The sequence below is a fragment of the Euleptes europaea genome, chromosome 4, assembly GCF_029931775.1.
Source record: "Euleptes europaea isolate rEulEur1 chromosome 4, rEulEur1.hap1, whole genome shotgun sequence".
Classification (NCBI taxonomy): Eukaryota; Metazoa; Chordata; class Lepidosauria; order Squamata; family Sphaerodactylidae; genus Euleptes; species Euleptes europaea.
In genome coordinates, this window is record NC_079315.1 from 5,789,569 (window position 1) to 5,813,933 (window position 24,365).

Here is a 24,365-nt window from a genome sequence, read left to right on the forward strand (position 1 = left end):
CCCTCCTCAGGCTCCACCCCAAAATCTCTCGCCGGTGGCTAAGAGGGACCTCACAACCTTAGAGGTAGGTGGGGCTGAGAGAACTGTGACTGTCCCAAGGTCACCCAGCAGGCTTTATGTGGGGGAGTGGGGAATCAAACTGGGTTCTCCAGATTAGAGTCCGCTGCTCCTAACCACTACACCACGCTGGCTCTGCTTTTTGCCCAGGCCTAGAGAGAGCCAGCGCGGTGCAGTGGTTAAGAGCGGTGGTTAGGAGTGGCGGACTCTAATCTGGTGAACTGGGCTGGTTTCCCCACTCCTACACATGAAGCCAGCTGGGTGGCCTTGGGCTAGTCACACATTCTCAGCCCCACCTACCTCCCAGGGTGTCTGTCGTGGGGAGGGGAAGGGCAGGTGATTGTAAGCCGGTTTGATTCCTCCTTAAGTGGTAAAGGAAGTCTGCATATAAAAAAACAACTCTTCTCCTTCTCCTTCTCCTTCTAGTTCCCTACCTTGAGGAAGAGGAAGTCCAGTCATGTATTGAACAATGCCCCCTCCTTCCAGTGTCTTTGCTCAGATGGTCTAGTAGGGTGTGTCACTGAAGACACAAATTCCTCCGGTGCCTGTGCATCATTCCCTTATGACTATAAAGTCTCCGTCTGCCTGTACTGCTGTACAGCTCCAGTTTGCCTTGACGCCTGGCCCCAGATGGCGGAAGAAGTGACCTACGCTGACCTGAAGTTCAAGACCAAGAAGCAGGAGGCCAACGGCAAAGGTACGGAGATGGCTCGGAGAGAGTCCACACGCCTCCATCTGGACTCACTCGGAGGCATTTCCATGCTAGGCCAGAACAGGGAAAAGGACCGAGCCGACGATTAAGCAGCTAGAGGGCTGGATTATAATTATCAGGAGGAATTAGCCAATATCAGAGTATATTTTCTCTGAGATGGATAAAAAGCAGCATTTGTGGTATGTTTTGTCTTCTGAGTATTGGGTGGCAATTTATGGGTGCTCAATTTTTTGCAACGGCACACAGCAATCTAATCGATTGGGTGAGAGTTAACTGCCTTGGTGCAAGAGAAGCAATATCTGGTGACGTGCGCATTGCCTGGCCAAAGAAGGTGGGGCGCTATTGCTCAGCATTTTGGCAGGGAGAAGAAGAGTTGGTTTTTATACTCTGATTTTCTCTACTAGTTAAGGAAGAATCAAACCAGCTTACAATCACCTTCCCTTCCCCTCCCCACAACAGACACCCTGTGAGATAGGTGAGGCTGAGAGAGTGTGACTTGCCCAAGATCACCCAGCTGGCTTCATGTGGTGGAGGGGGGACCCTAACACGGTTCACCAGATTAGCCTCTGCCGGTCAGGTGGAGGAGTGAGGAATCAAACCCGGTTTTCCAGATCAGAGTCCACCACTCCAAATAGGGTTGCCAACTGCCAGGTGGTAGCAGGAGGTCTCCTGCTAATTCAAGTGATCTCCAGCCATAGAGATCAGATACCTGGAGAAGACGGCCGCTTTGGCAATTGGAGTCTATGGCATTGAAGTCCCTCTCCTCCCCAAACCCCGCCCTCCTCAGGCTCTGCCCCAAAAATCTCCCGCCGGTGGCGAAGAGGGACCTGGCAACCCTAACTCCAAACCACCACTCTTAACCACTACACCACAACAACTATTTTGTGGCATGGCGCCACCTGTTGCTTAATAGAACTAGCATGGGGTAGTGGTTAAGAGCAGTGGTTTGGAGCGGCGGACTCTAATCTGGTGAACCAGGTTGGTTTCCCCGCTCCTACATATGAACCCAGCTGGGTGATCTTGGGCTAGTCACAGCTCTGATAGAGCTCTCTCAGCCCCACCTACCTCATTAGGTGTCTGATGTGAGGAGTGGGATCCTACTAGCTGCAACGCAAAATGACACAGAAGATCAGTCGTATTCCAACGTGGGTTCTGGCATGAAACCAGAAATTCCAAATCAAAATAAGGCCTTATTGCAACTAGTATGATGTTGCAATGATGTTGTGTTGAGCCCACAACAGAAGAGTGTTAGCAAACGGTTCATGTAGTTTGAATGGATATTATTAAGATGGTTTAGAAAGTCCATTAATTTTTCTTCACCATAGCTCCAAATAGTAAATGTGTCATCTACGAACCTGAACCAGACTGTAGGTTTGTAAGGTGCCGATTCTAATGCTGTCTAGACAGCGTTAGAATCGGCACCTTACAAACCTACAGTCTGGTTCAGGTTCGTAGATGACACATTTACTATTTGGAGCCATGGTGAAGAAAAATTAATGGTTCATGTAGTTGCTTAGTATTATTGTTGCATGTAATAAGAATGGTGCCTGATGTTTGTTAGGGACAAATTGGAATGTTGACAAATAATTACTATGTATTGTTATAACGTGGAATGTGTTGAAGACAACCGTGCTGAGTTTGAAATCTTTAATGGTTCATTGTAGCAATTGGTAAGCTAGCTGAGTTAGATATAGGAATGCATTATAGTTATTAAACATATGTCTATGAGCATAGACACTGCTTGTTAATTAATATTACATTGCTGACCCAGGGTTATTTAAGAAGGAACGCCGCTATTCAATAAATATTAGAGACATTTTTCCAAAGTTTAACAATTTATTAAAACACAACTTTATTAAACAACAACATTATTAACATTTAATTGTAAAGAATTGGAGTGATTTTTGGAATAAATTGGCCACCGCTTGGAATTGGCAAACAGCTGCGACCCCCGTGGCGCAGCATGTGCGATGTGTCAAATGCCAAGGCCGTTCCCACCACGGCCATAAGTAGCATCTGCCCACAGCGGTCCCGCTGTGGGCAACTGGGATGGCAGTACCAGGATGACACCAGGACGAACGCCACTGGGTGTTATCCCCCACCACATGGGAAGAGGCGGACAACCTGCCCTGCCACCAGGGCCTGCCCATGAAGCCTCTCCCAAAACCCCTTAACTAGGGTTCCCAAACCAGGGAAGCGACCCCATACCTATGGCGCTTCCCCCCAACGTGACACATCCCCATGCCGAACCGCCCCAAGCTGTGACTATCAGTAAAACAATAGGGAGGGTGGGTGGGTTTCAAGCAGAAAACGGAGTGAGCTGTGGGCGGGCTCCGTTCCCCTTTATATAGAATTGGGGCGGAGTTTACCACGCCCCCACCCAGCTCCCGCCTTCCGCCCCCATTGGCTGGGACCCTTCCTTGTCCCAGCCAATGAGAGGGCTGTAGCCGGGCAGATCGGGACCGGCACGAGCCGCGTGTGCGCGCAAACGCACATGTCGGCCGGCCGGGCCCGATCGCCCTCCCCCCCTCGCCGCGATCGTTCCCTCTCTCTCCCGGGGCAGCAAAGATGGCTCCCGGGAAGGCGGGAACCATGGCTTATTGTCATAAGGGCTGTGATTTTTGGTAACCTCCAGGTACTAGCTGGAGATCTCCCGCTATTACAACTGATCTCCGGCCGATAGAGATCAGTTCCCCTGGAGAAATTGGCTGCTTTGGCCATTGGACTCTATGGCATTGAAGTCCCTCCCGTCCCCAAACCCCTCCTTTCTCAGGCTCCACCCCCAAAATCTCCAGGTATTTTCCAACCTGGAGCTGGCAACCCTAGACTCTTGATCCATGAAAGCCAGTACTTAGAATGTTGCGCTTGCAACACATAGATGTTTTAGTAACAGGATTTAATTATCTTCACTTTGATTAATTTCATGGTTACGGTATAGGGTTATAAAGTATAAACAAATAATTTTGCAGTAGTTATATATAATATGCTGTTCAGGAAAACAGTTGAATACTTTAAAAAAGTGGGAGATTAGATGTGGGAGAGTAGTGAAATAAGTAATGCTATAGTTTATAAAACAGCATAAAGGGTCGGGTTGCCAGGTCCCTCTTCTCAACCAATGGGAGATTTGGGGGGCAGGGCCTGAAGAGGGTGGGGTTTGGGGAGGGGAGAGACATCCATGTCATAGAGTCCAATGGCCAAAGCGGCCATTTTTCTCCAGGTGAACTGATCTCTATCGGCTGGAGATCAGTTGAATTAGCAGGAGATCTACTACTATCTGGCAGTTGGCAACCCTAATAACGGGTCTGAAAAATCTTATACAATGGGATCTCTTGTGTTGGATATTTTTATTACCTTAGTAGATACAGAATATAGGTAATAGACGGCTCCTTTAGGAAGATTTGATATACTGTATGTATGTTGTGTCAGTATGTTGTGTTTGATTTTGTAATTTCTTTTTTCTTTAATAAAATGATGGGCATCATGTTGTGGGGGAGGGCTATCCTAGACCCACTTCTTTAGAGTTTGTAAGCCAGTGAATACAAATTTAACTCTTAAACTGGGGTTCTTGTTGTGAAATTCTTCTGGCGCTTGGAGACGGCAGCTCAGTTCCAGAGGAGCATACCTGGGAAATGCAATCGGGATGAAATTTGGTGGAGCGTAAAATAGTGATTTTAAAAACAAGAGGATGTTTATTTCCCCCTGTTGTTCCCCTTTGTTTGCCCTCAGCCTCTCCACTGGTCTCCCACCATTGGCGGCTGGTGGCTGGATCCCTTGGCATCCTCTGCCTGGCCCTGCTGGGTGTTTCTGGAGCTCTGAGTTTCAAGGGTAAGCAACAGATGGAGATATTCAGCCAGCTTTAGAGATTCCTTGTCAAACTGCCCAAATGTACCCTTTAGTATATTCCTACTACCACTAGAAGTTCAAACGGTGGCTAACAGGCCAGGAGAATCATAGAATCATAGAGTTGGAAGGGACCACCAGGGTCATCTAGTCCAACCCCCTGCACAATGCAGAAAATTCACAACTACCTCCCCCCCCCTAGGGTTGCCAACTGCCAGGTAGTAGCAGGAGATCTCCTGCTAATTCAACGGATCTCCAGCCGATAGAGATCAGATCACCTGGAGAAAAATGGCCGCTTTGGCAATTGAACTCTATGGCATTGAAGTCCCTCCCCTCCCCAAACCCCTCTTTCTTCAGGCTCCGCCCCCAAAATCTCCCGCTGGTTGAGAAGAGGGACCTGGCAACCCTATCCTCTACACCCCTAGTGACCAGAAGATGGCCTAGATGCCCTCCCTCTCATCATCTGCCTAAGGTCACAGAATCAGCATTGCTGACAGATGGCCATCTCACCTCTGCTTAAAAACCTCCAGGGAAGGAGAGCCCACCACCTCCTGAGGAAGCCTGTTCCACAGAGGAACCGCTTTGACTTTCAGGAACTTCTGCCTAGTGTTTAGCCAGAAACTCTTTGGATTTAATTTCAACCCGTTGGTTCTGGTCCGACCTTCTTGGGCAGCAGAAAACAACTCAGCACCATCCTCTATATGAGAGCCCTTCAAGTACTTGAAGATGGTTCTCATGTCCCCTCTCAGTCTTCTCCCCTTCAGGCTAAACATACCCAGCTCCTTCAACCTTTCCTCCTAGGACTTGGTCTACAGACCCCTCACCATCTTTGTTGCCCTCCTCTGGACACGTTCATGTCCTTTTAAGATTTAATTTTATTTATTTACATTATTTAGAGGGTTGCCAACCTCCAGGTGGCTCAAAATAACATACAACGAAAGGCTCAATACAATTCAAGCAACGTCAAAATATATTCAAGTGACAACATACTACACACCAAGACTGTGCAAAAAGACAACACAACTGAACAAAAAGAGCATACTATATACAATATATACAACAATTGCCATGAGTAGTCACCACCAGAAGAACATACAAAGCCCAATAGCTTATGAGAAAAGAAGTCCGTAAACACTTTTGATGGTCCCCACCGGACTATTGGCATTACCCTTTTAAGGGAATCTCAAGACACAGACGAAACCTTGTATACTTTTTTGAGTTTACGGACTCAGTTGTGTTGTCTTTTTGCACAGTCTTGGTGTGTAGTGTGTTGTCACTTGAATATTTTGACGTTGCTTGAATTGTATTGAGCCTTTCGTTATATGTTATTTTGAACTATTCAACACAACTGAGAGTAACTTTGTTTTGGTGGAACCTCCAGATGGTGACTGGAGATCTCCTGCAGTTCCCCTGGAGAAAATGGCCGCTTTGGAAGATGGACTCTATGGCATTATACTCCATTGAAGTCCCTCCCCTCCCCCAACCCTGCTCTCCTCAGGCTCCACCCCCAAAATCTCCAGGTATTTCCCAGCCTGGAATTGGCAACCTTATTTATAGTTTACTTTTCTCACAGGGGGGGCTCAAGGTGGATTATTCACTTAATTGTGATGTCATTTATCTCTGTGTCATGAAAAGTGTCAGCTGCCCATTTCCACACATTAAGGTTCTGGAAAAGGTACAGGGTTTTTTTTCAAGGTCTGTTGGCAACCCTGCATACTTGCTGTGGGATTTTAGGGTAATAGTTTTATCGTTTGTTTCCGATATCAGTTTTTAAGCTCTTGGAATGGGAGAGTGCCTATCGATTCCGTGGCCAGAAGGACAGCTTGATTCGAGTCCAGTAGCACCAGGGTTGCCAGGTCCCTCTTTGTCACTGGCGGGGGGATTTGGGGGGGCCGAGCCTGAGGATGGCGGGGTCTGGGGAGGGGAGGGACTACAATGCCATAGAGTCCAATGGCCAAAGCGGCCATTTTCACCAGGTGAACTGATCTCTATCAGCTGGAGATCCGTTGTAATAGCCGATCTCCAGCTAGTACCTGGAGGTTGGCAACCTTAAGTAGCACCTTAAGAGACCAAGAAGATTTTCAGAATATATACTTTTTAGAGTCAAAGCTTCCTTTGTCAGATATTTGTGGCAGAAGAGCTACATTCTCAACAGCTCATACCCTGAAAATCTTGTTAGTCTCTAAGGTGTTGCTGGACTAGAATCTAGTTCTACGGCAAACCGAATCTATCTGCTCTACAGCAGATCAACATGGCTAACCGTCTGAAACTGTGGCCAGAATAGGGTTGCCAGGTCCCTCTTCACCACCGGCGGGAGGTTTTGGGGACAGAGCCTGAGGAGGGCGGGGTTTGGGGAGGGGAGGGGCTTTAATGCCATAGAGGTCAGCTGCCAAAACATCCATTTTCTCCAGGGGAACTGATCTCTGTTGGCTGGAGATCAGTTGTAATAGCAGGAGATCTCCAGCTAGGACCTGGAGGTTGGCAACCGTAGGCCGGAAGAGTGTTTGTGGAACTGACAGTGATCATGATGGGCAAACCAGTTGCAAGGGTTTCTGCATTCTAATCTTTTAAGGTAACTTCCAGTTAAGGTTGCCAACCTCCAGGTGGTTATTATATAACCAACAGCACGCGGCTCATAAGAATACCGTCAACGTTTACTGACTGTATCACATTTCATACAATAAAGCAAACTTATGAACAAGCTCTATTGGTAACAAAAATTGAAAATCAGAATTCCCCCGTGAGGTTATAATATCACCCAAGTCCGGAAAGTGTCCAGATGAGTGGGTTTCATCACCCTTAGTATCAGTCCCGATGGGTCAAACGAGAAAGTGGTAAGCAGTTCAAAGTAAAAGGTTCCTCGTATCCCGAAAATCAGGCAGTGTGGAGAGGAAACCAAAATGGCGAACGGAACAAAAAAAAGACGACGCCTCTAGATCTGTGGCCGTTTCGCGAAGTGCAGCTTCTTCAGTCAGATTTCTTAGATTATGAAAGGGCACATAAGCCTCTAGAAATATACATACACATGATATAGTTACAAAATTCCAAAAAGTTATACATTTTATAATGCCCTTAATCAAGATAAACCTACCATGTTCGAAGAGAGTCAGACCAAGTAATTACCTAGTGTCATGGTCCTTCTTAGACCAAAGATTGGTAGTTCTTGACATCCCGGTATTTCTTGAAGAATATGCCAGTGTTTTTTTATTATCTTCTTAATGTCTTCAGTCAAGTGATTGAATTGTAAGGAAGAAAATATTCTCGACTGGTCTGTAGGAAGATCCCTTCTTTTCAAGAGAGTAATTTTCAAGGTAATTACTTGATCAAAATAGATCTCCCTCTCAAAGATTCTAGCAGTAAGACCCTGGGACATCATAAATGTGGAGCGTGCTCGGTTTGTGCCTTGAGCCTTCCAGTGAAGGAAATCAGCTCAACATCATTTAATTTTAAATATCAGCTGAATTTCTTTAGCAATTGCTCATCTTATAATATTGTTTACGCAATTACCTGCCCGTGTTCTTTAATTTACATAGGTTCAACAACGAGACAGTTGAAATTAAGGATTGGGGAGCACAGGGCGCGCGTTCGCGCGAAGGTCCTGGACGCCCCCCTCATGGGACATTTTTTAGAAAAGGGACACTCAGCTGATGACATTAGATTTTTCGCCCTATGGAAGTTCAAGCCACAACCATATAAAATACGGTACAAGATGTTACAAAAATACTCCATAGGCAAGAAATGAAACTGATCTTTCTATTTAAAACTCTATCACCATCAGGTTTGAACAACGAGTTTGATTTGAAGTGCTTTCTGTAACTTTAAGACAGAAGTAACTCAACACACCTGGTATCTGCTAGTGCTAACAATAAATTAGGAACTTTTTAGCTAATCACTAACCTCACGGAGGCATAGAGAGCCCGCAGGGGTCTGACTCTCTTCGAACATGGTAGGTTTATCTTGATTAAGGGCATTATAAAATGTATAACTTTTGGGAATTTTGTAACTATATCATGTGTATGTATATTTCTAGAGGCTTATGTGCCCTTTCATAATCTAAGAAATCTGACTGAAGAAGCTGCACTTCGCGAAACGGCCACAGATCTAGAGGCGTCGTCTTTTTTTGTTCCGTTCGCCATTTTGGTTTCCTCTCCACACTGCCTGATTTTCGAGATACGAGGAACCTTTTACTTTGAACTGCTTACCACTTTCTCATTTGACCCATTGGGACTGATACTAAGGGTGATGTAACCCACTCATCAGGACACTTTCCGGACTTGGGTGATATTATAACCCCACGGGGGAATTCTGATTTTCAATTTTTGTTACCAATAGAGCTTGTTCATAAGTTTGCTTTATTGTATGAAATGTGATACAGTCAGTAAACGTTGACGGTATTCTTATGAGCCGCGTGCTGTTGGTTATATAGTTACTAGACTTGTATTCAGCATAGGTATATAGTTCTATTAGAATTTGTCAAACCTCCAGGTGGTGGCTGGAGACCTCCCGGGATTGCAACTGAGCTCCAGGCGACAGAGATCAGTTCACCTGAAGAAAATGGCTGCTTTGGAAGGTGGACTCCATGGCATTATACCCTCCCCTCTCCAAACCCTTCCCTCCTCAGGCTCCGCCCCCAAAACCTCCAGGTATTTCCCAACCCAGAGCTGGCAACCCTAAATGTCAAGCATGTTTTGAGGGGGTGGAGAGGGATTTGCGGCTTGCTATTTTATTTTTGGTTTTAACAGAAACTGTTCTTAACTATTATTGTAAGCCGCCTTGACCCATGAGGAAAGGCAGGATGTGAAAGTTTTAATTAATAAATAAAAATGGCAATCAGGACATGTGACTGTATAACTGCAGGATTTAGGAATCTCTGCCTGTGAACGCACCAGCAGCTATTTAGACGTGTCCAGTACACAAGCATCCAACACGACTTTAAATTTCTGTTTCCACCGCGCCGCCTTTCTCCGTTGTATTTGATAAGCCAAGCAGAAATCGGAGCTGCAAACGCAAAGTGCAGACATGGTCTCTCTCTGTCTCTTCTTTTGGCATGGGCAAAGTTTCATTGCCATAACTGTAATACTTAGGGTTGCCAGGTCCCTCTTCGCCACTGGTGGGAGGTTTTGGGGGGAGGAGCCTGAAGAGGGGTGGGGTTTGGGGAGGGGAGGGACGTCAATGCCAAAGAGTCCAATTGCCAAAGGTGCCAATTTCTCCAAGTGAACTGATCTCTTATCAGCTGGGATCTGTTGTAATAGCAGGAGATCTCTAGCCACCACCTGAAGGTTGGCAACCCTAGTATTACGGTAGAAGCAATTTTTTAAAAGCCACAGCAATATGGAAAATGTTCCCTGCAATTTTGTTGTGGTCTGAAGTTCTGCAGGCACACCAAGTCGCAAGAAGACAAAATGAAAACCTGACCCAGCAGAGGGAGATGGTGGAAAATCTACTCACGACGCTGAATGTCCTTCAAGATCAGAATCTAAACCTTTCCGAGACTCTGCAGCAGTTATCAAACAACGGAGGTAATAAATAAGTAAGAGCTATAGAGTTTGGTGGGTTTTGATATGTCAAATCAAATTTATTTAATACAGCTCAAGACCGATAAAAATAGAATCAATACAATAATTCAGACTTCCAGAATATCAACTAATGGTTAAAAAAAATTAAAATTGTAGAATCACAGAATTATACAAAAGCTAAAACCTATAGCTAAAAAACCTGTATATGTGGTTTGGGGAGGGGGAAAAAAACCTGATTTTTTGATCATCGCTGCCCTCTACAGGACAAAAATGAAACCGGTATGAGTCAGCTTGATTTTTCCAGAAGCAAAAGCCTTTTATGCACGGCTCGCCGTCACCTCTAGGACGACTTTGGGTCTTTGTTTTGATCATGCATGCCCTTTCCGGCTGTCAGAGGTCACCTCGGTCTCCCCCTACGTTTCCCCGCGTTTTGCCCGTGTTTTCAAATTCGAGATAAAACAGGTCTCTGAAAACACGGGCGAAACGCGGGGGGGGGGGGAGCGAGGCGATCTCTGGCGGCCGAAAAGGGCATGCATAAGCAAAACGAAGACCCGATGACGTTGGAGGAGTGACGGCAAGGGAAACAGCCATGCACAAAAGGCCAAAATCTCCTGGGGGTGGGGCCAGGGCAGAGTCTAAGGATAGGGTTGCCAGGTCCTTCTTCGCCACCGGCGGGAGGTTTTTGGGGTGGAGCTTGAGGAGGGCGGGGTTTGGGGAGGGGAGGGACTTCACTGCCATAGAGTCCAATTCCCAATTGGGCCATTTTCTCCAGGGGAACTGATCTCTGTCGCCTGGAGATCAGTTGTAATAGCAGGAGATCTCCAGCTAGTACCCGGAGGTTGGCAAACCTATCTGAGTAGATAATTCACAGTGGGTAGCCGTGTTAGTCTGTCTGCAGTCGTAGAAAAGAAGTGAGAAGAAGTGAGCTGTGGCTCACGAAAGCTCATACCCTGCCAGAAAATATTTTTGTTAGTCTTTAAGGTGCTACTGGACTCTTGCTCTTTTCTACTATCTGAGTAGGAGAGAGAACTCAAGTGTGTGTGTATGTGGGGGGGATGCCATAGAGTCCACCCTCCGCAACTGCCATTTTCTCGGGAAACTGACCACCAGAGACTGGAGATTAGCAATAATTCCAGGAGAACTCCCGGCCTTGCCGGGAGATTGGCAACCCTTTGGGCAAGGGTCTGTGGGCAGTCCCTACTCTTTCAAGGTGCCTGTAGAATACTTTGGCCACTGCTTGAGCAGAATCTGGACAGACGGGGACGTCTGAAGGAAGCTTAGGCAGATGGCCTCTGTGTAGGGTTGCCAACCTCCAGGAACTAGCTGGAGATCTCCGCTATTACAACTGATCTCCAGCCGATAGAGATCAGTTCCCCTGGAGAAAATGGCCACTTTGGCCACTGGACCCTATGGCATTGTAATCCCCTCTCCAAACCCTGCCCTTCTCAGGCGCCGCCCCAAAAACCTCCCTCCGGTGGTGAAGAGGGACTTATTTTCCATGAATGAATCATCAAAACCCCACTGGGCGCAACCTGCCCATGGTTGCCAGGGGCTCACCAGGCAGGAATCCACCTGGATCGTTCCCCGAGAGCAGAAGGGCCAGAACTGCTTTCCATGGTGTCTTCTTCAGGGTCTTTCTATTTTTAAGGCCACCGATGCAACCCTTGCCCTGAGAGGTGGCTACAGCGAGGGGAGAGCTGCTACTTCTTTTCAAACAAGTGGAACTCCTGGGAAGGAAGCAAAGTTCAGTGCGCCGCTCTCGACTCCAGGCTTCTCAAGATAGAGAGTAAGGAAGAGCTGGTAAAGACTCAATTTCTTCTTCTTTTTCATGATTTGGGCACTGTTTCAAATGGTGGCCACGTTGGTCTGAAGCTAGGGTTGCCAACCTCCAGGTACTAGCTGGAGATCTCCTGCTATTACGACTGATCTCCGACTCCAGCCGATAGAGCTCCGTCCACCTGGAGAAAATGGCTGCTTTGGCCATTGGACTCCATGGCACTGAAGTCCCTCCCCTCCCCAAACCCCGCCTTCCTCAGTCTCTGCCCCCAAAGCCTCTCGCCGGTTTCCAAGAGGGACCTGGCAACCCTGTTCCAAGACCCTTGCCTCCTCTTCCTTCTCCTCCATAATCTGTGTCCATCTTGAAAAACTAAATAGCCAAGACCTTTCTCTTCTCCATTCATTAACACCAGCAAAAGTCCTTTGTGTGTAGGGTTGCCAGGTCACCCCTGGGCCCTGGTGGGAGATGAAGGGGCAGGATTGCCAGATCCAGGTTGGGAAACTCCTGGAGATTTGAGGATGGAGCCTGGAGAGGACAGGGATCTCCGTGGGGTACGATGCCACAGAGTCCACCCTCCAGAGCATCCATTTTCTCCAGGGGGAACTGATCTCTGTAGACTGCAGAGAAATGGTAATTCCGGTTCAACCTGGAGACTGGCAGCCCTATTTGTGTGTGTCTTCCCCTTCCTCTCTTTGCCACTCATCCTTTTTTTCACAACAGAAACTGATCTGGGTAACCTTGGGCTAGTCACAGTTCTCTCGGAACTCTCTCAGCCTCACCTACCTCACAAGGTGTCTGTTGTGGGGAGAGGAAGGGAAGGTGATCACAAGCCAGTTTCAGACTCCTTAAAGGTAGAGAAAGTCAGTTTATCAAAACCAACTCTTCTTCTTCTCCTCCTTCTCCTCCTTCTCCTCCTTCTCCTCCTTCTCCTTCTCCTTCTTCTCCTCCTCGCTCTCCTCTTTCTTCTCTTCCTCCTCCTCGTTCTCCTCCTCCTCCTTCTTATTGTGTTTTTTTGCATTCAGGCTTTCATGCTGGAGTCAGCACAGGTCTATAACATTTTCTGGATTGGCTTGTTCCGCAGCAGAGCTGGTGGGCCTTGGTTGTGGGAGGACAACAGCACCTTCTCAAGTGACCTGTAAGTGTTTGGGCTTCAAAAGGGAAGTGTTGTTGGGATTATAATGGTGATCCTGCACATCTGGAATATTTATGGCGCATTGTTTATCTTCCACCATCCGTATCTTGTGCTTGGGAACATTCTACCCCTTCTCGGCTATGTTGGAAATTGACCCCCAAAACAAATAAGAGCAGCTGTCAGGGTGGAGTGGACATCTGGAAAGGGGCTGTGCTGTTGGAGAAGGGTTTTGGAACCCTCTTGCTAACTAGGGTTGCCAGGTCCCTCTTGGCAACCGGTGGGAGGTTTTAGGGGTGGAGCCGGAGAAGGGTGGAGTTTGGGGAGGGGAGGGACATCAATGCCATAGAGTCCTATTGCCAAAGGGGCCATTTTATCCAGGTGAACTGATCTCTATCAACAGGAGATCAGTTGTAATAGCAGGAGATCTCCAGGTAGTACCTGGAAGTTGGCAACCCTATTGCTAATACAGAGCCTCCTCTCTTTCTAGGGTTGCACCATAGTGCAAGATTGCTGTAAAGTCTGGGGGAAGCCGCAGGAGATCATGGGTCTCCTAACAGGACTCGTTGTTTGGCTTTAGAACACCACAGCATAGTCTTCCATATACTGATCCTGGATTTAGAAAAATAGAATCATAGAGTTAGAAGGGACCACTTAGGTCATCTAGTCCAACCCCCTGCACAATGCAGGAAATTCACAACTACCTCCCCCACACACACACACACACACCCAGTGACTCCTCTTCCATGCCCAGAAGATGGCAAAAAAATCCCTCCAGGATCCCTGGTCAATCTGGATTCCTGACCCCAAAGTGGCAATCAGTATTACCCTGGGCATTTAAGAAATGGTAATACCCTGGGCAACCCTTCTTGCCCTCCCTCTCATGATCTGCCTGAGTTCACAGAACCGGCATTGCTGACACATGGCTATCTAGCCTATGCTTAAAAACCTCCAAAGAAGGAAGAGCCCACCACCTCCCGAGGAAGCCTGTTCCACTGAGGAACTTCTTTAATTAATAGATTTAAACAATTCTTTTTTTATATAATAATTTTTTATTTTCTTATTTAATACATCAATATAGAAAATAGTATCCAGTACAAAAAAGAATACAGGAATGAGCCTGTGGATATTGTGTATTTGGATTTCCAAAAAGCTTTTGACAAAGGCCCCCACTAAAGACTGCTAAGCAAACTTCATAGTCATGGGATAAGAGGACAAGTCCTCTTATGGATTGAGAGCTGGCTGAAAAATAGGAAGCAGAGAGTAGGAATCAATGGTCAGTTCTCACAATGGCGGGATGTGAGCAGTGGGGTGCCTCAGGAATCTGTGTTGGGACCGGTGCTTTTCAACCTGTTCATCAATGACCTGGAGTTGGGGTTAAACAGTGAAGTAGCCAAGTTTGCAGATGACACCAAATTATTTAGGGTGGTTAAAACAAAATCGGACTGTGAAGAGCTCCAGAAGGATCTCTGCATACCGGAAGAATGGGCATTAAAATGGCAAATGAGATTCAATGTGAGCAAGTGTAAAGTGACGCATATTGGAGCAAAAAATCCCAACTTCACATATACATTGATGGGATCTGTGCTGGCAGCGACAGACCAAGAAAGGGATCTTGGGGTGGTAGTGGATAGCTCAACCCAGTGTGCGGCTGCTGTAAAAAAAGGCAAATTCCATGCTGGCCATAATTAGACGAGGAAGAGAGAATAAAACTGCTGATATCATACTGCCCTTGTACAAATCTATGGTGAGACCACACTTGGAATACTGTGTACAGTTCTGGTCACCACACCTAAAAAAGGATATTACAGAGCTTGAGAAGGTGCAGAAAAGAACAACCAAAATGATTAGGGGAGTAAAGCAACTGTCCTATGGGGAGCAGTTAAGATGCTTAGGGCTGTTTAGCTTGGAAAGAAGGCGGCTGAGGGGAGACATGATAGAGGTCTATAAAATTATGCATGGTTTGGAGAGAGTGGACAGGGAGACGTTTTTCTCCCTCTCCCATAATACTAGAACACAGGGTCATCTGCTAAAGCTGGAGGGTGAAAGATTCAAAACAGATAACAGGAAGTATTTTTTCACACAACGCATAGTTAAATTGTGGAACTCCCTGCCCCAGGATGTGGTGATGGCTGCCAGCTTGAAGGGCTTTAAGAGGGGAGTGGACATATTCATGGAGGAGAGGGGTATTCATGGCTATTAGTTAGAATGGATACTAGTCATGCTGCATACCTATTCTCTCTAGTATCAGAGGAGCATGCCTATTATTTTGGGTGCGGAGGAACCCAGGCAGGATAATGCTGCTGCAGTCGTCTTGTTTGCGGCTTCCTAGAGGCACCTAGTTGGCCACTGTGTGAACAAACTGCTGGACTTGATGGGCCTTGGTCTGATCCAGCAGGGCCTTTCTTATGTACTTATGTTAACCTCCAGGTGGGGTCTGGAGATCTCCTGGAATTACAACTGATCACCGGACAACAGAGACCAGTTTCCCTGAAGGCGGGTTTTGGGCAGGGGAGGGACTTCAGCGGGGCGTAAAGCCATAGAGTCCACCTGCCAAAGCAGCCATTTTCTCCAGGGGAACTGATCCCTGTCGTAAGTAGGGTTGCCAACCTGCAGGTACTAGCTGGAGACTTCCTGCTTCCTATTACAACTGATGTCCAGCCTATAGAGATCAGTTCCCCTGGGGCAAATGGCCACTTTGGCCATTGAACACTATGGCATTGAAGTCCCTCCCCTCTCCAAACCCCGCCCTCCTCAGGCTCAGCCCCAAAAACCTCCCGCTGGTAGCGAAGAGTGGCCTGGCAATGCTAGTCATATGAAATATGACGGGGGGTTTTTTGGGAGGGGGGAGTAGTTGTGAACTTCCTGCCTGCAAAGTGCAGGGGGTTGGACTAGATGACCCTGGAGGTCCCTTCCAACTCTACGATTCTGTGATTCCAAGTTCAGCTGTATTTCGGAGCGATCTCCAGGTCCTACCTGGAGATGGCAACCCTCTCTAGATAACGAGAATATTCCTTGGGTTTTAATGCTTTGGGCAAGGTAGATCTGCAGTTCCTGGAAATATTTGCATCCTAGGCAATTTTTAAAGCTGTAAATGATTGTTTTTAGGAGCCCCGTGGCGCAGAGTGGTAAGCTGCAGTACTGCAGTCCAAAGCTCTGCTCACGACCTGAGTTCGATCCCGACAGGAGTCTGTTTCAGGTAGCCGGCTCAAGGTTGACTCAGCCTTCCATCCTTCTGAGGTCGGTAAAATGAGGGCCCAGCTTGCTGGGGGTAAAGGGAAGAGGACTGGGGAAGGCACTGGCAAACCACCCCGTAAACAAAGTCTGCCTAGCAAACGTCGGGATGTGACGTCACCCCATGGGTCAGAAATGACCCGGTGCTTGCACAGGGGACCTTTACCTTTTACTTTTTAAATGATTGTTTTCTCTTACAGGTTTAAAATTCCCGAAGACGGCTCCAGCAATTACCCCATCTGTGTGTCTATCCAGGGTGGGAATCTAATCGCTTCTGATTGTTTGGGGTACCGGTACTGCATCTGTGAGAAAGTGGCAGCTCGAACAAATCCTGACCATAATTAAGACGCCAAACTTCCAAAGTCACCAAATGCTGTACTGATTTGCAGTTCCTGCTAGCATATCAGAGAGGAAGCAGTGTCAGCAACGTCTTAGCAGAACAGCCTCACTCATCAATATTTGCTTCAGACAATACCAAAATGCCGCCGTCCTGCTCCGGAGCTGAGATATTTCTACAGAAGATCCCCTAACAAAGCTGAATGCAAAACATGTAGGGATCTAGAAGGGATAAATAAACTTTCTACCCCGCACCTTGTTTTTCTTGTCCTATCTGCCTACTGGAGTGGCTGTATTTTCTCCTGAACGGAGGTGGCTAACCCCCACCATGAGTAGAGTTGGCAACTTCCAGGTGGTGGCTGGAGATCTCCCGCTGTTACAACCGATCTCCAGCTGATAGAAATCAGTTCCCCTGGAGAAAATGGCTGCTTGGGCAATTGGACTCTATGGCATTGAAGTCCCTCCCATCTCCAAACCCCGCCCTCCTCAGGCTCTGCCCCAAAAATCTACAGGTATTTCCCAACCCAAATGTGGTGTTGGAAAAGAGTGTTACGGGTACCCTGGACAGCCAAAAAAACAAATCAGTGGGTTATAGATCAAATCAAGCCTGAACTGACCTTAGAAGCTAAAATGACTAAACTGAGGCTGTCGTATTTTGGTCACATCATGAGACGTCAAGAGTCACTGGAAAAGACAGTCATGCTAGGAAACGTTGAGGGCAGCAGGAAAAGAGGAAGACCCAACAAGAGATGGATTGACTCTATCAAGGAAGCCATAGCCCTCAATTTGCAAGATCTGAGCAAGGCTGTCAAGGATAGGACATTTCGGAGGACTTTCATTCATAGGGTCGCCATGAGTCGGAAGCAACTTGACGGCACTTAACACATACACACACACATTTCCCAACCCGGAGCTGGCAACCTTAGCCGTGAGCCTACCAGAACATTTTCTGGTAGCTTTTTTTAAAAAAATACTTTTTTATTTTGAATATATAGGATACAAAAAGGAAAAAAGGGGAGGGGGCAGGGGCAATCCACCTGCAATAGACGTATAGTCTTATCGGTCTAATAAATTTAAAAAACATTTAGAGAATCATACTACAATGAGTAAACATTTACTACAATAGACATTCACTACAATAAGTCATGTAATGTTCAGACACGCTTTCATATGGTTAATTCTATAAACTAATTTTGTGTGTGTGTGTGTGTGTTAGTTTTCTTATGCTATGTTTATTTATGGATTTATTGATATATAATTATAAAATGGCTGCCATTTTTTGTTAAACTGCTCCAGGGATTCGTTGTCGGTTAAGTTCGTTATAAAGGTAATTTTGGCCATATTTGCGTATTCCAGCATCTTATCTTTCCATTCTTCTATGTCAGGTAAGAACATTTGTTTCCAGGTTCTGGCCAAGATGACTCTTGCAGCCGTTGTAGCGTATTTGAACAAGTCTTTGTAGGTAGATCGACAGGCGTTATACTTAATAGAAAATATTTTGGATCCAGTTTTATTTTTTGCTTGAGCATGTTTTGCATTTTATGTTGGATCTTCTTCCAATACATTTGTAACTTTGGACAGGTCCACCGGACATGAAAGTAAGAACCATCCATCTCATGACATTTCCAGCAAGCCCCTTTATTCCCCTTCGGACAAGCCATCTTGGATATCATATTGGGTGTCATATACCATCTATAAAAAGTCTTATACCAGTTTTCTTTTACTTCTCGGCTTACGGTATATTTCAGTTCATGGGTGCAAAGCTTTTCCCATGTTTCCATCGTAACCATCTCACTGAAGTTTTGCATCCATTTAATCATGTTTATCTTGACTTGTTCTGTTTCCTAGTCGTATTTCAATAAAAGTCTATAGATTTTTTCCTAATAAATGGTCATCACTCTTAGTTACTGTTGTTTCAAATTCCGTTAGCTGCCGGAACGTCCCGGAATCCAGATGGTCTCTTTTTATGTTAGCTTTGAGTTGAAAGTATGTCAACCAATTCATATTTCTGAACTTTTCTTGGAGTACTGATAAGCTTTTAATCTCTCCTGCGAAGGGGTTACATTACAGTAAGAAATATTATTGCACACATACAGTGAAAACTATAATTTGGGCTCATGGTTTTTCTTCAGGATAATTCATTGTTTATGACAGTTCCACCCCCCATAGGTTGTTCTCAGATCTTCCGGCTGCATGTGTTTCTGCCCAGGGATTTCTTGAGAGCTATTTGGACATCCTTATTCCTCAGGCTGTAAACGACAGGATTCAGTAATGGTGTCACCAGTGTGTACGTGACGGAGATAAATGTGTCCTCGTTCAAAGTGAACCTGGACTGGGGCCTCAGGTAAATAATGGAAGCGCATCCAAAGTGCACAACAACCACAATAAGGTGGGAGGCGCACGTTGAAAAAGCCTTGTGCTTCCCCTCAGCTGTGGGGATTTTCAGTATTGTGTTTAAAATCAAAATATACGAGAGGGTGATCAGAAGGAACGGGAAAACTACCACCAAGAAGCAAATGACAAAAATGACAATTTCCCCTAGATAATTTCGGGCACAGGCCAGTTTAAGCAAAGGTGCTAAATCACAAAAGAAGTGGCTAATGTTATTTGGCCCACAGTATGGCAAGGTAAATATGAAATATGTCTCCACTGTGGAAAAAAGAAAACCCGTCGATGCTGAAAAGACCACCAGTTTAGTACAGAGTCTCTGATTCATCAACACCTGATAATGTAAAGGTTTACATATGGACACGTATCGGTCATACCCCATCACTGCGAGAAGTATGCAGTTCGTGCAAGCAAAGCCCAAGAAAATGCACATCTGGGTAGCGCAGCCGACGAATGAAATAGTTGCCTTTTGTCTCAGAAGATTCGCAAGCATATTGGGGATAATGGTGAAAGTGTAAAAGATTTCTGAACTGGAGAGAATGGAGAGGAAGAAATACATGGGGATGTGGAGGCTGGCGTCGTGCCATATCGTCGTGACAATGATGACATTTCCTGCCAAAATGGCCAAGTACATGAGGGAGAACACCACAAACAGCGGGATCTGCAGGTCTGGGAAAGTGGAAAACCCAACAAAGATGAATTCTGTCACCATACTTTGATTTCCTTGGTCCATGGATGTAGAATCTGGAAAGAAACCACGGCACTCTGACACATTTTTAACACTGATAGTTAATTGACATTTTATACTGGGTTTTTTTTGGCACTCACGATGTGGGTCCCACCTATTCAGTGTAGTGGAAGGGCTGGGTTACAAATGGCACTTTCTCCAGCCATAACATTTCAGCAAGGAGTGTAGAATTGTGCAGAACACTTCTGAAGTGAAAGAAATACAAAATCCGTCAATAGAAGTCTCCACTAAGTTTTCTTGAACTTCTTACCCACAAAATACGTGTTCTGTATTTAATATACTTCCCGGAGAGTATGTTCAACGCAATTCTTTGGCATTCCTCCCCCTTTGCTACCTCCACTATACTTTTACAACCTGACAGTCCCTTCCTTTCGAAAAGCCTTTATGCTTGCCCATTTAAATGCTGCATCTTCAGCAGTATTAAACGGAAGATATAGAACACATGAACACATGAAGCTGCCTTCTACTGAATCAGACCCTTGGTCCATCAAAGTCAGTATTGTCTACTCAGACCGGCAGCAGTTCTCCAGGGTCTCAGGCAGAGGTCTTTCACATCACTGTCCCTTGAACTGGAGATGCCTGGGATTGAACCTGGGACCTTCTGCATGCCAAGTAGATGCTCTATCACTGAGCCACAGCCCATATTCTGACAGACTTTGTCCATGCAATACAAAGAAAATTGACACATCATCTCCTAAGATGGTGGAATGCCCTCTCTTTAAACGCTACCGAGATAAAGGGATTACCCCCATTGGCGAGAATTCCTGCCCCGATAACAAGAGACAAAATAATCCCCTTTTTGCTGATGGTTAGAGATCCAAATATAACATCGGCCGTGGCCAAATATCTCTCCATCATATTTTCCTCTAAGAAATAACTGCTCAGGAGGACCTATGGACCACAGAAAGGAAAGAAAGAATTTAATATACTTACCGTATTTACTTGGAAGGAAGTTGACCGTGAATTTAAGATGACCCTCCCCCCAAAAAAGAGTTATCCACACATTAAAAAAAAATTACTGGAAACCACTGTAATGTGTAAAAATGTAAGACAAATCTGCTCTTTTTTTGGACTTGGACAAAACCTAGTCTTGCATTTCAGTAAATATAGTACAAGAATTATTATTACAGTAATTATTATGATTGATGTTAGTATTTTTGTAAACTGCTTTAAAAACAGTTATTGGCAAAAGATAGACACTTCTGTGTACTCAGTGGTTCAACCCAAATTCACACAGAAACCATATTATCTAATAAATCTCAATTATATTCCAATATTTAAATCTACAGGGAACATCTGAATTCCGACTGACTGGACTAGCCTGTTTAGGCAGAAGGACCAGTTTCTACCCATGGGAGTTTATATCTATAACTTCTAGAGTAAAGGAAATATACAACAACTGAAGAAATTAAGGTAGAGGAACTGATGAAGAACAGAAACTGCTATCTTCCTCACCTGTCTGACATATGAATGTTTTTCCTGCTATGAAATAAAGAAATATTATTAGACGTATATACTAGAAGCAGGTATTTGTATACTTACTGGTATTCATACCTTTGTGAATTTTGATATGCAACTATCTTGTTTGTATGATTCTATTTGATACTTGACTAGTTTTGTTGTACTTACTACTTTGTTGTAGATTTAAATATTGGGATATAATTGAGATTTATTAGATAATATGGTTTCTGTGTGAATTTAGGTTAAAAACGGTTATGGCTGCAAACCACCATGAAAGTACTGCAAGGAAGTGACCGTTCGATACTGAAGAGCCCATATTGCATAAGAACTTAAGAAAAGCCCTACTGGATCAGACCCAGGCCCATCAAGTCCAGCAGCCTGTTGACACAGTGGCCAACCCGGTGTCTCTAGGAAGCCCATGAACAAGACGGCTGCAGCAGCATTTATCCTGCCTGTGTTCCACAGCACCTAAGATAACAGGCATGCTCCTATGGAGAGAATAGGTGTGCATAATGACTAGTATCTATCTTGACTAGTAGCCATGAGTAGCCATCTCCTCTATGAACATGTCCACTCCCCTCTTAAAGGGAAGGAGGAGGAGGAGGAGGAGGAGGTGGTGGTGGTCGTGGTAGTGGTGGTGGTCACCCAGCAGACTTCATGTGTAGGAATGGGGAACCAAATCCAGTTCACCAAATTAGCCTCCATGGCTCATGTGGAGAAGTGGGGAATCAAACCCGGTTCTCCAGATCAGAGTCCACCACTCCAAACCATCATTCTTAAGCACTACACCGCACTATGCTTCTCACATCTTCTGGTTGCACATGCTTCTGCCCAGGGATTTCTTGAGTGCTATTTGGATATCCTTGTTCCTCAGTCTTCAAACGACAGGCTTCAGCAATGGAGTCACCAGTGTGTATGTGACGAAGATAAACGTGTCCTCGTTCAAAGAAGAAGACCAGTTGGTTTTTATATGCCGACTTTCTCTACCTTTTTAAAGTAGAATCAAACCGGCTTACAATCCCTTCCTTTCCTCATAAAAGACACCTTGGTAGGTAGGTAGGTAGGCCCCTCGGGGAGGGGTTGTGGCTCAATGGTAGAGCCTCAGCTTGGCATGCAGAAGGTCCCAGGTTCAATCCCCGGCATCTCCAGTTAAAGGGAGTAGGCAAGTAGGTGATGTGGAAGACCTCTGCCTGAGACCCTGGAGAGCCGCTGCCGGTCTGAGTAGACAATACTGACTTTGATGGACCAAGGGTCTGATTCAGTAGAAGGCAGCTTCATGTGTTCAGGTTGGGGCTGAGAGAATTCAGAGAGAACTGTGACTAGCTCGACATCTCCCAGCAGGCTTCATGTAGGACTGGGGAAGCAAATCCAGTTCACTAGAGTCTGCTGCTCATGTGGAGAAGTGAGGAATCAAACCTGGTTCTCCAGAGTAGAGTCCACCGCTCTTAACCACTACACCACGCTGCCTCTCCACACTATGCATTTACTTTCTTACCAGCTCTAAATATTTGCATGCAAAGCAGGTATTCAGCCACTGAGCCTCAAACTTCAATCTACAAAGCATATAGAATGCTTCTTTGCTGGAGATTCATATAGAACACTATTGTTTTATATGAGGAGGGGAACAAAGATGGTGAGGGGTCTGTAGACCAAGTCCTGTGAGGAAAGGTTGAAGGAGCTGGGTATGTTTAGCCTGAAGAGGAGAAGACTGAGAGGGGATATGATAACCATCTTTGAGTACTTGAAGGGATGTCATTTAGAGGATGGTGCCGAGTTTTTTTCTGTTGCTTCAGAAGGTCGGACCAGAACCAACAGGTTGAAACTAAATCAAAAGAGTTTCCATCTAGACATTAGGAGGAAATTTCTAACAGTTAGAGCAGTTCCTCAGTGGAACAGGCTTCCTCAGGAAGTGGTGAGCTCTCCTTCCCTGGAGGTTTTTAAGCAGAGGCGAGATGGCCATCTGTCAACAATGCTGATTCTGTGACCCTAGGCAGGTCATGAGAGTGAGGGCATCTTGGCCATCTTCTGGGCATGAAGTATGGGTCACTGGGGGCGTGGGCTGGGGAGGTAGTTCGGAATTTCCTGCATTGTGCAGGGGGTTGGACTAGATGATCCTGGTGGTACCTTCCAACTCTGTGATTCTATGATTCTATGAAATTGACAACTACATTCATGAGGCAAGAAGAAATATAGATACAACAGAATGCTTACATGGAGGTATGCTGTAGGACGCTGTTCCACAGGAAAGGTATTTTTCACAAAATCCTATTCATATGGCTTTTATAAAGCATAAAGTGTTGTAAACAAGTTTCTAAATCCCCTAGGAAAGTATTTCTTTGGTATTTCGTCATGCAAACCTAATTAGCCATCACATTGTCAATGGTTGCTAATGAGATGTGAGTAACAAATTCCTTGAGGAACCAGGAAGATGCAGAGAAATCTCCCCTCCAGGAAACACATTAACTGACTTGGGTTGGAGCAGACCCCTCTGAGTAGGTTCTGTCCTCAATGACAGGCAATTAGATACACAGCAAACTTCGACATCATAGTGATAAAGTAAACTTGGTTTGCTTGACTTCCTCGATTATCAGGTTTGCCAGCCTCCAATTGCTAGCTGGAGATCTCCCGTTATCACAACTGATCTCCAGCCAATGGAGGTCAGTTCCCCTGGAGAAAACGGCTGCTTTACAAATTGGACTCTATGGCATTGAGGTCCCTCCCCTCCCCAAACCCTCTACTCCTCAGGCTCCGCCCCCCCCCCAAAAATCCTGTAGCGCTTTGTGGATATCATTTCAGTTGAGAAACTGTCTTCTCAATATGATTTGTTCTCCTGTTTCAACTAAGCAGGAAAAAAATCAGAAGTGCTTTGAAACACTTAAATTCCACTCGATCTAAAACAAATTTTTAATAATGAACCAGTAGATAGATATTCAGAAATTCCTACATCTGTGTCAGAAATAGTCTTGCTTTGTATAGTAACAAATATTAAGTGGTGGGCTCTGAAACTCTTCCCCAGGGTGATAATTCGTTGTTTCCACCTAATGTAAGACTTACGGTGAGAGTATTTCATCAGTCAGAAGAAGAAGAAGAACAAGGAGTTGGTTTTTATATGCTGACTTTATCACTTATATGCTGACTTTATCACTTTGCCAGCTTGCAAACACCTT

General features: G+C 45.5%; 2 protein-coding genes across 2 annotated transcripts; one reads left to right on the forward strand and one right to left on the reverse strand.

Annotated features, from left to right (window-relative positions):
* The first annotated feature begins 687 nt into the window (after window positions 1-687).
* Window positions 688-16,610, forward strand: OLR1 (oxidized low density lipoprotein receptor 1). Its single transcript, XM_056848348.1, has 6 exons — window positions 688-754; window positions 4,496-4,594; window positions 9,979-10,128; window positions 11,774-11,925; window positions 12,925-13,037; window positions 16,466-16,610. Exons 1-6 carry the CDS (start codon window positions 688-690, stop codon window positions 16,608-16,610), a joined length of 726 nt encoding a protein of 241 aa, XP_056704326.1.
* Window positions 16,611-18,777: 2,167 nt separating this feature from the next.
* Window positions 18,778-19,722, reverse strand: LOC130476706 (olfactory receptor 10R2-like). Its single transcript, XM_056848678.1, has one exon. It carries the CDS (start codon window positions 19,720-19,722, stop codon window positions 18,778-18,780), a length of 945 nt encoding a protein of 314 aa, XP_056704656.1.
* Between the last annotated feature and the right edge of the window lie 4,643 nt (window positions 19,723-24,365).

What these genes read in the sequence shown, in the direction of transcription:
- LOC130476706 (XM_056848678.1), bottom strand. Translation starts at nt 19,722, where the DNA reads ATGGACCAAGGAAATCAAAGTATGGTGACAGAATTCATCTTTGTTGGG.
- OLR1 (XM_056848348.1), top strand. Translation starts at nt 688, where the DNA reads ATGGCGGAAGAAGTGACCTACGCTGACCTGAAGTTCAAGACCAAGAAG. An exon ending in GCAGGAGGCCAACGGCAAAG is followed by an intron (nt 755 to 4,495) that starts GTACGGAGATGG and finishes GTTTGCCCTCAG; the next exon opens with CCTCTCCACTGGTCTCCCAC. An exon ending in TAGAGAGTAAGGAAGAGCTG is followed by an intron (nt 11,926 to 12,924) that starts GTAAAGACTCAA and finishes TTTTGCATTCAG; the next exon opens with GCTTTCATGCTGGAGTCAGC.